The 16,278-nt window shown below is 37.8% G+C and overlaps 1 protein-coding gene across 1 annotated transcript; it reads left to right on the top strand.

Moving 5' to 3' along the window:
* Positions 1–4,069: 4,069 nt before the first annotated feature.
* Positions 4,070–15,389, top strand: tlr3 (toll-like receptor 3). Its single transcript, XM_084397055.1, has 5 exons — positions 4,070–4,210; positions 4,821–5,296; positions 5,479–5,673; positions 12,124–13,973; positions 14,220–15,389. The coding sequence occupies exons 2-5, from the start codon at positions 4,862–4,864 to the stop codon at positions 14,446–14,448; spliced, it is 2,709 nt and encodes a 902-aa protein (XP_084253181.1). The 5' UTR covers positions 4,070–4,210; positions 4,821–4,861; the 3' UTR covers positions 14,449–15,389.
* Positions 15,390–16,278: the final 889 nt, after the last annotated feature.

Here is a 16,278-nt window from a genome sequence, read left to right as displayed (position 1 = left end):
AGATCTTCTCTAGATCAGTCAGGTTTCTGGGCTGTCGCTGAGAAACACGGAGTTTGAGCTCCCTCCAAAGATTCTCTATTGGGTTTAGGTCTGGAGACTGGCTAGGCCACGCCAGAACCTTGATATGCTTCTTACAGAGCCACTCCTTGGTTATCCTGGCTGTGTGCTTCGGGTCATTGTCATGTTGGAAGACCCAGCCTCGACCCATCTTCAATGCTCTAACTGAAGGAAGGAGGTTGTTCCCCAAAATCTCGCAATATATGGCCCCGGTCATCCTCTCCTTAATACAGTGCAGTCGCCCTGTCCCATGTGCAGAAAAACACCCCCAAAGCATGATGCTACCACCCCCATGCTTCACAGTAGGGATGGTGTTCTTGGGATGGTACTCAACATTCTTCTTCCTCCAAACACGTTTAGTGGAATTATGACCAAAAAGTTATATTTTCTCAGGTCATTGACCAGCTCCTCCCGTGTAGTTCTGGGCTGATTTCTCACCTTTCTTAGGATCATTGAGACCCCACGAGGTGAGATCTTGCATGGAGCCCCAGTCCGAGGGAGATTGACAGTCATGTTTAGCTTCTTCCATTTTCTAATGATTGCTCCAACAGTGGACCTTTTTTCACCAAGCTGCTTGGCAATTTCCCCGTAGCCCTTTCCAGCCTTGTGGAGGAGTACAATTTTGTCTCTAGTGTCTTTGGACAGCTCTTTGGTCTTGGCCATGTTAGTAGTTGGATTCTTACTGATTGTATGGGGTGGACAGGTGTCTTTATGCTGCTAACGACCTCAAACAGGTGCATCTAATTTAGGATAATAAATGGAGTGGAGGTGGACATTTTAAAGGCAGACTAACAGGTCTTTGAGGGTCAGAATTCTAGCTGATAGACAGGTGTTCAAATACTTATTTGCAGCTGTATCATACAAATAAATAGTTAAAAAATCATATATTGTGATTTCTGGATTTTTTTTTTTAGATTATGTCTCTCACAGTGGACATGCACCTACGTTGACAATTTCAGACCCCTCCATGATTTCCAAGTGGGAGAACTTGCAAAAGAGCAGGGTGTTCAAATACTTATTTTCCTCACTGTATATATATATATATATATATATATATATATATATATATATATATATATACATTATGGATATATTGATGTAGAATATACAGATATAGAGTATGTAGACTGAGTATGTATCACTTCGAGGTCAGTCAAAGGTCATGTCTTTCTGTCCTGATCTCTGAAAGAATGCTTGGGAATAACCAACTGAAAGAGATTGTTGAGAGGAGAGATAAAAGAAGGAAACAAAATAATTCTGTCTAGAGAGATGGAGAGAAAAAAGGGGTATTATGTTATCAATTCAGTTATGCATGAGTTGAACATATAAAGGCAGGTTTTTATTTAGGCCATGTAAATACAAAATATGTACTTTTAAAATGTATACATTTAAATGTAAAATAAAATTGATATAAGTTTTAATTAATGCTAATATCAAATATATTTCAAAACAGTTCAAAAGTGACCAGAAGTATTAAAATTGTAAACTTTTTTTCCCCTTTAATGACAGATTCACTTTGAACTCTCTGCAAGTCTATGCAAAACCTGATGGATCATGTTTTGAGAATGATCCAAAAGGTTTTGATGGATGCAATAAAATCTGTATATACAAAAAAAGGCTTTGGTCGTATACATCTTCTAACGCAAAGTCCACACCTTCATTCCTGCACTTGATGCTCTTATATGTGGAAACAAGATAATAAGCTCTGAGCTGCACAGTCACTGTAACCAAACTAGCTTTCACTCCATCTATTTATATGCAAATGTACACTCCATAAATTATGTTTGAGACATTACCTGCCGCTGATTCTTTCAGAATCATAGAGTGTACTTAGAGTCTGTGTGGGTGCCTGGACTGATGGATTGCCTGCAGTAACTATCTGTGAGAATAACTGCATGTTACTAACTGTGTCAGCGAAACATGCACAGGTTTACCAGCATCACACACACAGAATATTGATCACTTGTGTGGACCGAATAATTGCTGACTATGAAGCCTGTCCAGCATTGTTCAGTCACTATTGCTTGGAGAGATATATGGAGTGTGGGTGAAAGAGAAAGAAAATGTGGCTGAAATTAAAAAGCGTTGAACATATAGACAGTCTATTTGATATAATTTTCCAATAAAAATGTGGTAACCTGCTGTTTTGTCAATGAGTCATCAGATTCCAGGTGCCCTTCCACTTCCTGCTGCAGTTGCTAGGTAACTGCACACATCTGCATCCAAATTCTTAAGAACCACATGCACACCTATTCCTCAAGACACCTGCTGAACTCTGACACCAAGGTGTTCATTGCCATCTTATGAAACCAAAGACCAGTTCTAATGATTTTTTTTTTATTAAATTTGAATTAAAATTATTATAGAGATTGTGAACACATTTTCCCGCAGAATTCAGACAGAGCAGAGATCCTTTAATGTGAGTAGCAAGACATTTCACATGTTTAACAAGCCTATACATCTATGTAGCCTACATTCAAATAGTTAGAAATGCCAGATTTATTTATTTTTCTATTCATATTCAAACATACATGGAATTCTGATTTATTAAACATTGTTACAGTTTTTTTCCAATTGCTAACACACAATTTTGCAAACTAGGCTGGTTTTATCAAAATACTTAACACAATTCACAAAACCACACTGCAAAAATACCTAATATATCCTGAAAAATGAAGCACTGCAACCAAAACTACAAATAGCATTACCAAAATCAAACTTTTGCACGAAATGGCACACACTTCATTCATATTACCAGATTTTTGTCTAACCAGCTACACACTGTTGGGCATAATGAAAAGCACTATCATCTTTAGTATGCTTTGCCATAATACTAAAATAGTTCAAATTGTAGAAAATTCTTCAGATTGTTCACATGCACAGAAATATTTGCAGATACACACACATGCTGTTGAAACATTTATGTTTTTATTTTTCACCAAACAAGTCAGTGCAACATATGCACAGCAGATATATTTCCATTGGACTGAACAAAAATATGCCCACAAAAAACAGTAAACTGAAAAAGATTGAAGTGTTAATAATTAACCATTGGGGTGTTTGGCCAGCTGGCACATGTATTGGCAAATTAGCTCATGTAGTGCCATTTTGAATGGCAGTGTTTTGAAATGGCAAACATGTGACTTTATGTCAGATTGTTATGTTTTATGCAGAGAACCTGTTCAGTGCATTTAAAAAGTGCCATTCTGAATTGCAAAATGCGTGTAAAGCAGAAAATGTGTTTAGACTTTTGGAGACTTGAGAAGAGGTTTTGCTCTCTGTGTGTAAGTTTAAATAATTGTGCTGTGCTTGTCATTTTAGTGTGTTAGCAATTGGAAAAAAAAAAAACCTGTAATACCAAGTGTTTTATTGAATCTTGACCAACGTCATCACATTTTGAAATATCTGGCGCCCCCAGCCGGACATTCTGATGAATGACTGCTAAAGCGATGTTGCATTTAAAATGATAATCAATATAAAAATAAATAAACAATCAGTTTTATTTTTTAATTAATAAATATTGTAGACCCTAAATCAACAAAAAATCCTTGTTGCAATTCATTATTTATCAAGTTTTCACAAAAGCTCGAGAGTCTGCAGAATGTTCTGAGGGGAAAATCCCTCTTAGTTTACTCGCTTCCTATTTTTTCTTTTCAGGAAGCCAATAAAAATATATTGAGGGGGGGAAAACTATATCAGATATAGCAGAAGTGATATTAAATTCGCAAGTTCATATGAAAATGAGGAAGTTAGCCTATATATATATGTGTGTATTTTTTTATTTTGTTTTTGCGGACAGATGAAAATTGTATTAGTCATAAAGAAATTTGCAACATATTCGATTCTGCATTTAAATAATGAGGGGAACATGTTATTTGGCATACATTTTATATATGATTAATCTCTTGACCTCGCTGTCGAATCTGAGTGACGCAATTTGATATCTTGGACACGTCTCTGTGAAAGGATCCGCCTCTCTTTGTTTCACTTCTTAAGAAACAGGAATTGTTCCCTGTAGAAGGTTATTTTCCCCATGCAAATATTATATTTTTCAAGTTATACAAGAGGACTGACTTGAGTTGCTTCACTCTTGGACCACTTAACCATGCAGATATTTGAGCTGAACGTGGGAAATTAGATCGTCACAATTCAAGTAAGTCCATGAAATGAACACACATGCTATATTCAGTTGCAGTACTTTGTTACAAAAATAATAAGTTTACGTGCAGCCTAATGTTAGCAGTTTTGGAAAGAGTCTAAACAATTATTTTGTTATAACTTTCCTGAGATGTAGAATGTTTCTTTAATAGAGTTCAGAGTGGAGACCAGGGCTAGTTACAAGTTTTTGCTCGCTCATCTCTCAATGCCTTTTGTGAAATATAAATACTTTAAATGCATAGTATTTCATAAGTATAATGCATGTATTTAAACAGTATTATATGCAATGTATTACTTTATATATTATTACTAATGAAACAGCAAAAATGGAAAAGGCACCATAAAATATAACATTAATAGTAGTAAGTAATAAACTGCACATGTATATAATTACCAATGTGATACCCTGACCCAACCAGACAAGAAAGAAATACACTTATGCTGAGGTTTCAACTTCGGTTAAAATCTTGTGCCAACTTCCTCATGTTACAACTAGCCCTGGTCTCTTTTAGATCTTTTCGTAAGGTAGCAAGTTGTATTGTCTTTAGGAAAGCTTATACTTTGTGTCTAACATATTGTTGTCAACAATATTATGTTTATTGCAGTTTGACTTGGGGGAAAAAAAGCCTATAAGGAAGGAAAATATATGGAACTGATGAAACTCATATTGTTGCCCCTGTTCTGCACTTGTTTCCACTGTGCAGGCTCTGCATATCCACACAAGCCAACATGTAGTATTGAAAATGCCAAAGCAGACTGTAGTCATATGAATCTGGATGTAGTTCCAACCAACTTGCCCCAAAATATCACCACATTGGATGTGTCTCACAATAGATTAAAAAATCTGTCTTCCTTGCTTTTGTACTCGAATCTGGTGAATGTAGATGCCAGCTACAACTCTTTAACTGCCATAGAAAAGGATCTATGTCTTTCTCTGCCACACCTGCAAATTCTGAATGTGCAACACAATGAAGTATATTTGATGAGCGAGAAAGACCTGAAAAGCTGTCTTCATTTAACACAACTTGACTTGTCTGACAATCGTCTGAAGCTACGAGGGGAACCCTTCTCTGTTCTAAAGGTATGTTTATGAAGACACATTTTCCCACACAGGGAAAATATATGAAATACAATCAAAAGTTTGAGGTGTTTACTCAAACCAATTACTGATTTCATGCTATGGCCTCTTACTGGAAGAAACATTTTCCAGTCTGTTATGGTCTCATAGATAATACATTTCAATAACATTTCCTCCTTATTTAGAGTTTGACATGGTTGGATGTATCTCGAAACAAACTAAAATCTGCTAAACTGGGCATACAACCTCAGCTGCCAAATCTGGTGACCCTTGTTCTTTCTGGAAATGAATTTTCTGTACTGGAAAAGAATGACTTCTCATTCCTCAGTAATTCCTCTGGATTTCGGGTTCTGATACTCTCGTCTCGGTCTCTTAAAAAGGTAAGAGGAACAGAATGTGACACATGTAAGGTTACTTTCACTGCACATTAGAATCTATATAAAAAACCTTTCAGTGTTTCAGACTCCACCATACGTGTTTGCCACAGTGTGTGTTTACTCGCATCTACCCTTATCTTTCTCGGAAAGCTGTTAGGACCATATTATTGGTGCTCAGACAACTGGACTTTGCTGTGATGGTTTCATGATGAAATAATATTGAAAAACTTTTGAGTCTGATTATTTACATGACCTAAAAATCTCATGCTACCTTATGAAGTGTAGTATTACCAAGTACTTGTGTAACATGAGAAAAATAAAATAAAAATGCAATTTGAGCTAACCTTCAAAATAAATGGCAGATAATTAGTATTATATGCATTTTTTAAAAGTAAAGTTTTAGCTAAACTAAAAACAATTATTTGTCTTTTTAAAAGTCATGAAAAATGGTTAATCCTTCAAATATTAGATTATGCATTATCACGGATACTCGGACAGACAGATGAGACTGTTGCTTGACTATGCAAAAACCTGTTACTGTAACTATAACTGTGCATGTAAAAAACTAGGGCTACAAAAGCCGAGCACAAAAAATCGCTACACGATTAATCGAAATGAAAGCGCACGCGATTTGGCATAGGTTGCGATTATTTCTGCACAGCTTGTCAGTGCAGCACGGCTCCGTGATCAGTAGTAAATGCTGCTCTATCTGAAAGCCAGAAGGTGCTCTTGTGCAGACACTCCAAATACGTATGGAACACCAAATGGGTCACATTTCATGGCGTTTGCGCAGCAAAATCGCCGTCATTATCAGCCTTTTTCGACCCAGCCAACAATGCCGTTTCTGACGCCGCAGGCCATCCATAGTACACCGTAATTTACGGGGCTTCCGTCTGACAAAGACAGTGTTAAAATTGCCGTTTTGTATAATATTATAATCAGTCCCTCCCTTTTCTTCAAAGTTCAGCCCATCTAATGAAGTAGGTGGAAAAGACCTATGTAGTAGAGTGTCGTTCTGAATGGAGATCCACCTTATGGGTCCTGTTTATCTAATGTTGTTGCGACTAGTTTTTGGACTTTTATCGTGTCATATTTTTTTATTTCCTCATTGGGCAAGTGTATCCCCCTTTTCACTTTATCATATACTTTGGATTTCCCAGAAAAATGAATCACCTTCAGGGCAGTAGACTGCGTGCACGGGTAGCAGTTTCCTTTAGCTCTTAGTGACAGGGGTTCGACTCCAAGGTCCGACTGTATTCTTTTCTCTTTGTTTCGTTTCTTTTGTACAGTGGCGCATTGCTGCCGCATAGATATAATTTTTTCCACTCTATTATGTGGTAATAACGAGATGTTATGTCGTTTTAACGACATCTTTTCTCGTAATAACAAGATATGTCGTTAAAACAAAATGTGCTTTAAAGTTAAGTGTGCTTGCCAGTTAAAAATTTCATTTGCATGCTGGTGCACTGTTCTAACGTGCGCATTTCTGAGCACGTGAAGCTCACAGGAACTAATGGCGCTTTTCCACTGCATGGTATGGTACGGCTCGGTTCGGTACGGCTCACTTAAGGCGCATTTCCACTGCATGGTACGGTACGGTACGGCTCGCTTCAGCTCGCTTTAAATGGTACCACCTCTGTTGAGGTTCCAAGCGTACCGTACCGATACTAAAATGTGATGTGAAAACACTGCAGATCACTGATTGGTCAGACAGAATCATCCCCATATAGTTGTATTTACGACACGAGACACTAAACCCGCTAGATTTAAATAGCCAGTAGACAAAACAAAGCCAACACTGTAGCGCCTGTTTTAAAAGTATTTGCTTAAAAAAAAAAAAAAAGTATAAACTTCAAAAAAAGAAATGGCTGAATCGTGGTCAGTGGATGAGGTGCAGACGTTACTCTCTTTGGTTGTCGAGGAGTGGATGGGGAAACACGGAATGAAAAATTCGCATTTAATATGATGATGCCATGGCAGTAGAAACGGCAACTATTAACGATCAGTCCCACCCACTTTGAAGCGGTACTAACTGCAGTGGAAAAGCAAACGAGCTAAGGCGAGCCGAGCCGTGCCGTACCAAGTCGAGTCGTACCCTGAAAAGCGAAGCGAGCCGAACCGTTCCGCGCCGAGTCGAACCGTACCGAGCCGAACCGAGCCGTACCATGCAGTGGAAAAGCGCCATAACAGCCTGTCAAACAGTGCCTGTTTACTGGACTAAGTTATCTTTAGAGTCTCATTGCGCTAATATTGTCAAATACACACAAGGTTTACATAAAAGTTGGTTATGTCTAAAGTGAAAGCAAACATTTGAGAGAAAATCTGGTGAATGTGTTATATGCGTTTATATTATATGCGTCGCATGCCGGTCTTAAAGTGACAGTAGCCTAATGGTAAACATGCTGCTGCTTGTCCTTAAAGGGATAGTTCACCAAAAAATTTAAATTGTCACTGTGTACTCACTCTAATGTTGTTCCGAACCTGTATTCATTTCTTTCTTGTGCTGAACACAAAAGAAGATATTTTGAAGAATGTGGGTAACCAAATAGTTGCTGGTCCCCATTGACTTCCATAGGAGAAAAAACTATACACTGGGGACCAGCAACTGTTTGGTTACCCACATTCTTCAAAATAACTTTTATTTTCAACAGAAGAACGGAACTTATTTGGGTTTAAAACAACTTGAGTGAGTAAATTATGACAATTTTCATTTTTTGGGGAAACTAATCCTTTAATCCTAAAAACAACAAAGTCAAGTCAAGTCAAGTATATTTGTATAGCGCTTTTCACAATACAGATTGTATCAAAGCAGCTTCACAGTATTAAATTAAAATAATACAACAAGGTTTGTTTCTAGTGGAATTTATTGATTGATAAAATCAGATTAAATATCCCCAGAATATCCCCAACTGAGCAAACCAAAGGCAACAGTGGCAAGGAACCGAAAAACTCCATCAAATGACGTAATGGTGTCCTAAAACTCCATCAGGTGACCCAATGGAGAAAAAAAAACCTTGGGAGAACCCAGGCTCAGTCGGGGGCCAGTTCTCCTCTGGCGTTTATTAACTAGAGGCCGGATTGTAATTTGAACTGTAAGATTAAAAATATTATATGAATGCCTGGCTGAAGAGATGCGACTTTAATCTAGTTTTAAACTGGGAGAGCGAGTCTGAGCAACGAACACTATCAGGAAGGCTATTCCAGAGTTTTGGAGCTAAATGTGAAAATGCTCTCCCTCCTTTGGTGGTTCTGTATATCCTAGGTATGACCAAAAGCCTTGAATTAAGTGATCTTAAAGAGCGCGATGGATTATAGGGCGATAGAAGATCCGTTAAATAGACTGGAGCTAAGCCGTTTAGGGCTTTATAAGTCAGTAGCAATACCTTGTAATTAATACGGAACTTTATAGGTAACCAATGCAGTGATGATAAAATCGGTGTTATATGATCATATTTTCTTGATCTAGTAAGAACTCTAGCGGCGGCATTCTGGACTAACTGTAGCTTGTTTATTGAGGATGCAGGACAACCAGCTAATAAAGCATTACAGTAATCTAGTCTCGAGGTCATGAATGCATGAACTAACTTTTCTGCATCAGAAACTGATAGCATATTACGTAGCTTAGCAATGTTTCTAAGGTGGAAAAAGGCGGTTTTTGTAACATATGAAATATGATTTTCGAAAGACAGGTTGCAATCGAGTATAACACCCAGGTCTTTTACTGTAGAGGATAAAGTAACAGGACATCCTACTATATTAAAGTTGTATTGCGAGAGGTTTTGCGGGTGGTTTTTTGAACCGATAAGTAGTACCTCTGTTTTGTCTGGATTTAATAAAAGAAAATTACGCGTCATCCAATCTTTTATATCGTTAACACACTCTGTCAATTTGGATAATTTAGCGTTTTCATCTGGCCGTGACGAAATATATATTTGAGTGTCATCAGCATAACAATGGAAACTAATTCCATGTTTCCTTATAATATTTCCAAGTGGCATCATATATACTGAGAATAATAGAGGGCCTAACACAGATCCCTGCGGCACTCCATAGTTTACTGGAGTTATGATCGATTTTTCTCCATTTAAATAGACAAAATGGTAGCGGTCAGATAAGTATGATCTGAACCAGCTTAATGCTTGTCCTTGAACACCAGTATAATTTTGTAGTCGATCTAAGAGTATTGTGTGATCTATAGTATCGAACGCAGCACTAAGATCAAGTAAAACTAGTATTGAGATACAGCCTTGGTCAGAAGCTAAAAGTAAATCATTTGTGATTTTAACGAGCGCAGTTTCAGTGCTATGGTGCGGCCTGAAACCAGACTGAAACTTTTCATAGATATCATTTTCTTGCAAGAAAGAACACAATTGAGCAGACACCACTTTTTCTAATATTTTAGACATAAATGGAAGATTTGAAATGGGTCTATAATTTGCTAGGTTATTATGATCTAATTGTGGTTTCTTAATGAGAGGTTTTATAACTGCCAGTTTAAATGTTCTTGGAACATGACCTAAAGATAAAGACAAGTTAATAATATTGAGGAGAGGCTCTTCCACTACAGGTAACACTTCTTTCAGTAGCTTAGTTGGTATAGGATCTAATAAACATGTTGTAGTTTTAGATGAAGTGATAAGTTTATTTAACTCTCTTTGTTCTATAGTTGTAAAGCACTGTAATGGTTCTTGCGGGGTGATAATTGAGGCTGAATTATAAGGCGCAATTGAAGATTGAACGTTTACAATTGTGGTTCTGATGCTTTCTATTTTCTCAGTGAAGAACTTTATAAAATCATTACTACTAAACTGTAACGGGATATTTTGTTCGGGTGATGTCTGTTTATTTGTTAGTCTAGCCACGGTGTTAAATAAAAACCTTGGATTGTTTTGGTTGTTTTCTATTAGTTTGCGGAGGTGCTCAGCCCTGGCCGCTTTTAGGGCCTTTTTATAATGTGACATACTGTCTTTCCACGCGATTCTAAAGACCTCTAAATTAGTTTGTTTCCATTTACGCTCTAAAATACGGGTTTCTCTCTTTAGAACATGCGTAGTATTGTTGTACCACGGTGCTTTAATTTTCTCTCTGACCTTTTTTAATCTAATAGGTGCAACAACATCCAATCTTCTAGAGAGAATAGTGCTCATAGTGCTAGTTAGTTCTTCTAGTTCATCTGTTTGTTTGGGTTCAGGCAGCAGCTGAGACAGATCAGATAAGCAATTCGAGAAATTATCTATGGTGGATGGAAGGATTGTTCTGCCTGGTTGATAACGCGGCGCCGCATGACATATTACAGCAGTACGTAATATGCAAGTTACCATGTAATGGTCAGTGACTTCATCACTTTGCGGTATAATATCTATATCGGTTGGATTGGTTCCATGTGATATAATTAAATCGAGTGTATGATTAAGACGATGAGTTGGTCCGGTGACGTTTTGCTTGACCCCAAATGAATTTAATAAATCTGTAAACGCAGCCCCTAACGCATCATTTGGATTATCTACGTGTATGTTAAAATCTCCAACAATTAATGCTTTATCGACATTGACTAATAGGTCTGAGAGAAAATCTGCAAACTCTTTTAGGAAATCAGCGTAAGGCCCAGGCGGTCTATATACGGTAGCCAAGGCTAGAGATAATAGGGATGTTTTTCTAACATCTAAGAGCGTAACATTTAGTACAAGTACTTCAAACGAAATAAACTTATAACCCGCTTTCTGAGTAACATTGAGAATATCTCTATAGATTGTTGCAACACCGCCGCCACGACCAATCAGACGGGGCTCATGCTTATAGGAGTATCCAGGAGGAGCAGACTCATTTAAACCGAAATAATCATTTGGTTTAAGCCAGGTTTCAGTAAGGCAAAGTACATCGAAGCTATTATCTGTGACTATTTCATTTACAAAACACAAAGAGAAAATCACTCACTGACTAAGAACTTTAATAGTAGCTTTAATAAGAATCAATGTATAATTTATACAGTGAAGTCTAGTGTTTTAATTTCATATTTGTTCATTTAATACTTTCTTCAATGCTACTGCTAAATACACCTACTGTATCTGAAAAAATAAAGCACTGTTTATTTAATTTGTATATTAAGTGTTGTCTTTTGTTGGACAAGAGGTTCATAGATGCGCTCTCATGTTTGGAATGACGCGTGTTGCTTTTTCAAATGCACGTTATAAGTGACTCAAACTCACAGTGCTTTCAGATGGAGCAGCATTTACTACTGATCACAGAGCCGTCCGCCACTGACATGCTGCGCAACAAATAATCGCAGATAAGCCAAATCGGTTTAAACACAATTTCATGTTAATTGCGATTAATTGTGCAGCCTTATTTTTTTCAATGTCATGCTAAAAAGTGTAGTTTCTTGAACCTGGTTTGGCTCTACCATTCTCACTCCAACAAACTTTGTCTTCTTTTTCAATTGTTTTGTTAACTCAGGTCGAGAAAGGCTGTTTCCAGGCTATTGCTAGAATATCTGACTTGGTTCTGGATGAGAGCAGGCTCAGCTCTCAGCTTATCACCAGTCTTTGCAAAGAACTTGCTGGCACAGCCTTGCAAAACCTTTCCCTTAAGAACACTCTCCAGCTAACACTTTCAAACATGACTTTTCAAGGTCTAGACAAGACTAACATCACAGTGCTTGACCTCAGCTACAACACAATGTCAAAGATTGCTGATGGTGCATTTCAGTGGTTTCCCCGACTGGAATCTTTATCCCTGGAGCATAACTCCCTTAGACACCTAACTAAGGACACCTTCAGTGGACTGGGAAACCTAAGACAGCTTAACCTGCAGAAAGCACTGATTAAGAGTCATACATCATCCTTACCAATTATTGAAGACTTCTCATTCCACCATTTAGTCCAGTTGGAGCATCTGTATATGGGAAATACTGCATTCCGAGAGATAACGGAGCACATCTTCTCTGGACTTCTACATCTGAAGACACTGGATTTAAGTTGGAGCATCACAGGGTTGAAGACAGTCACAAACAAAACCTTTGCTTCTCTGCAAGAATCTCCTCTCCTTGAGACTCTTAATCTTACAGCCATGGGTATAAACAAGTTGGGGCCTGGTGCCTTCTCAATTTTGGGCAACCTTACTACACTCCTACTTGGCCGAAACTTCATTAATCAGCAGTTGAAAGGGGATGAGTTTGAGGGCCTAACTGGCATCAAAGAGATTGACATGTCTATAAACCAGCAAAGTATTTCCCTTACCAATGCATCATTCATCCACGTCCCTACGTTGAGGATTCTAAAGCTAGGTCGTGCCCTAAAAGGGACCCTAGATATGGAACAATCTCCATTCAAGCCACTAGTCAACCTCACAGTTCTAGATCTCAGCAATAACAATATTGCAAACATAAATGCTGGCATGCTGACAGGGCTGTATCATCTGAAAGTGCTGAAAATGCAGCACAACAACTTGGCTAGGTTGTGGAAGACAGCCAACCCTGGTGGTCCAGTGTTTTTCCTCAAGGATGCCACAAAGCTGACTATTCTGGATCTGGATTACAATGGCCTAGATGAGATTCCACTTGATGCTTTGCGTGGCTTGTCTGAGTTACACGAGCTAAGTCTCCGTGGGAATCTCTTGAATCAGCTGCATGCCTCTGTTTTTGATGACCTACAGTCTTTAAAGTATTTGCATCTTCAAAAGAACCTTATAACATCCGTCCAACCTGCCACATTTGGCGTGCCGCTGTCCAACCTGACAGAACTTTCCATGGACCGCAACCCCTTTGACTGCACATGCGAGAGCATCCTGTGGTTCTCCGAGTGGCTAAACTCCACCAATGCAAGCGTTCCTGGATTTCCTCAAAGTTACATCTGCAACACCCCAAATGCCTACTTTAACCGCTCCGTCATGAACTTTGACCCATTGTCCTGCAAGGATATGACACCTTTTAAGGCACTGTACATTCTGAGTAGCACAGGGGTCTTAATGTTGTTATTTACAGCTTTCCTGGTGCACTTCCAAGGATGGAGAATCCAGTTCTTTTGGAGCATTATGGTAAACCGTATGCTGGGGTCGCTGAGGGATGAAAGCGTTGCTGAAGGTAGATATGTGTATGATGCTTATATCATTCACACTGCTAAGGACAGCCCATGGGTGGAACGAAGCTTGCTCCCCCTAGAGGACGAACATTTTAATTTTTTCCTTGAAGAGAGAGATGCAATACCTGGCTTTTCTCAACTTGACACCATTATTGATAACATGGGACAATCCAGGAAGATAATTTTTGTTATCACAGAAATGCTTTTAAAGGATCCATGGTGTAGGCAGTAAGTAAAATTACTCAATCTATAGATAGAAAAAGGCATACCTACAATAATATTTTGTCACCATTAATTAAATACAAACCACTGACCATTTTCAGTTCTTTAAGGTATAGATTCAGATCCCGAAAAAAACACCTCACATATTCACCAAACACAAGCTTCCTTTTCAGAAAGTTATTGAAATGCACAGGTATTTCAGCTAATTCAAAAGTTCAGAAGTATTTACACTTTCTCCTCCTTTCTTTGCAGATTCAAAGCACATCATGCACTTCACCAGGTAATGGAGGAGAATCGTGACTCCTTGATTCTGATTTTCTTGCAAGATGTAACTGATTACAATCTGAACCGCTCTCTGCATCTTCGTCGTGGCATGTTGAAACCTTGCTGTGTTCTCAACTGGCCGTTACACAGGGAACGTATCCCAGCTTTCCATCAGAAACTTCGTTCTGCATTAGCCTCCACCAACAGGCTTAACTAGAAATTATTTTTCCATAATGTTAATTTTGTGCCAGGTCCAGGTCCTTACTTGGATTCTCAGTTTCATCACTTTCATATTTCTTAACACATTTACAGTTGAAAAGAATTTGCAGGTCAGATAATATTGAGTGATGGTTCCTTCCAAAGCCAGCAGACCGTGCCACCTAGCAGAAATTACATCAAATGGCTTTGCAAGGAAGCTACCAAATGTGACCTGTCAAATTATTTTAATCAAACACATACATTTATTGTGATTAGAAGTTTCACTACCTTTTTATCCTCTTTAGTAACCTCAATACCATAATCCATTTACAACTCCAAACTAGATACTTGCAATAAGGACCCAATATGTCTAAGGTGCTATTTCCTTATGCCCAAAGAGATCAGTTTACACAAACTTGCATTTGTGAACATAAACATGTAATTAAATATGTCCATTTGCTGGCCACTTCCATCAGATCCAAATAGAAAAGGTAAAAATATGTATTCAGCAATCACTTTCAATGATCTGTTGAACTATAAAATATAAGCTACAGTATTATTTTTTTTTTTTTTCTCAGTTTCTCAATAGTTTTTAGTCAAACAAAATACAGCAGAGCAGGATATGTTTTTGTAGAGTGAGTAGCTTTGGGATGTTGCCTCAGGTACTGATTATTTGATTGTTTCAACCTGAGAAGGAGTAGGCCTAATAGTAAAAAACTGATGATAAATGTTGCACTTTGTTTGTATTTAAAATCAATGTAATGTTAATGTTAAACAATGTAAATACCAATGATGTCACTAAGAAAGCAGCTCATGAGTATTTTCAAATGCTAACTAATTGCTTTTTGTTTTTGGTACAATGCAGCCACCCAGTGGTCATTTCTTTCTTTATTTTTAAACTTCATTTCATTATTTTTGTCTGTTTCCCTATAAGCACATTAAAATGCCATTTGACATTTCATATATATCTATCTATATCTATCTATATACATACATACACACACATACATACATACATACATACATACATACATGTACATGTGTGTATATATATATATATATATATATATATATATATATATATATATGTATTATACCATGGTCTGTCTGAATACTCGATTCTGATTGGTTGGATGGTGTGCAATAAAACCGTTTAATGCACAGGTAGTCTTCCAAGTCAGACACTTAGGCTATTATCAATGCTGCCCCATGACTTTTAGTTATAAAATAGCTTCGCTACTAATTGCAATAATAATTAATTCAAATAAATTATATAATTAATTAATTAAAATAAATGTAATCTTACGCACTACTTTATCTCTGTGTCTGATTCAAAGCGGGCAGAATGCTAGATCTAACCATAGATATACATAATAAAGGTTAGATGTCTTACAGCGGAGTCTCTAACGTATCACCGGCGGCCATCTTGTCACAGGCAAGCTTTCTGGCGGGCTCTGTGGTACCTAATGTAAGATGAGTGATCTTTGTTATGTATATCTAATGGATCTAACCAGCTGTAACTGACGAAAATAACCAGTTTACCCTTCCGGTCAAATATTGCGCTGCAAACATTAATAACAGCTTTAAGTGGTCAATGTTGGCAAATTACCATGTTATAAGCGGGATCCAAGGCTAGCTGTGCATGAAATTATTTGAATGCACTTCGTGTCGGGCGGATCTTTGCCTCCACATAGGCTACCACGTTTATTAAAATCGTGCATTAAACTATTTTTAAAAAGTCGCGAAGCAGCGTTGGTAAGTTTCTGTGCTCCTGTTTCTGTGTGTTTTCAGCGCGATCTCGAATATCTCTGTGTGCGAGTGACATATGCATGTTGCCTATATATGTGCG

The sequence above is a fragment of the Rutilus rutilus genome, assembly GCF_951802725.1.
Source record: "Rutilus rutilus genome assembly, chromosome: 2".
Taxonomy (NCBI): domain Eukaryota; kingdom Metazoa; phylum Chordata; class Actinopteri; order Cypriniformes; family Leuciscidae; genus Rutilus; species Rutilus rutilus.
Note: the sequence above shows the minus strand (reverse complement) of the source record. Positions and strands in the feature narration are given on the sequence as shown.

Bases quoted from the DNA above. Each gene is read 5' to 3' on its own strand.
- tlr3 (XM_084397055.1), top strand. From the start codon at position 4,862: ATGGAACTGATGAAACTCATATTGTTGCCCCTGTTCTGCACTTGTTTC. The intron at 5,297-5,478 runs GTATGTTTATGA...CTCCTTATTTAG, and splicing joins AACCCTTCTCTGTTCTAAAG to AGTTTGACATGGTTGGATGT. The intron at 13,974-14,219 runs GTAAGTAAAATT...CTTTCTTTGCAG, and splicing joins AAGGATCCATGGTGTAGGCA to ATTCAAAGCACATCATGCAC.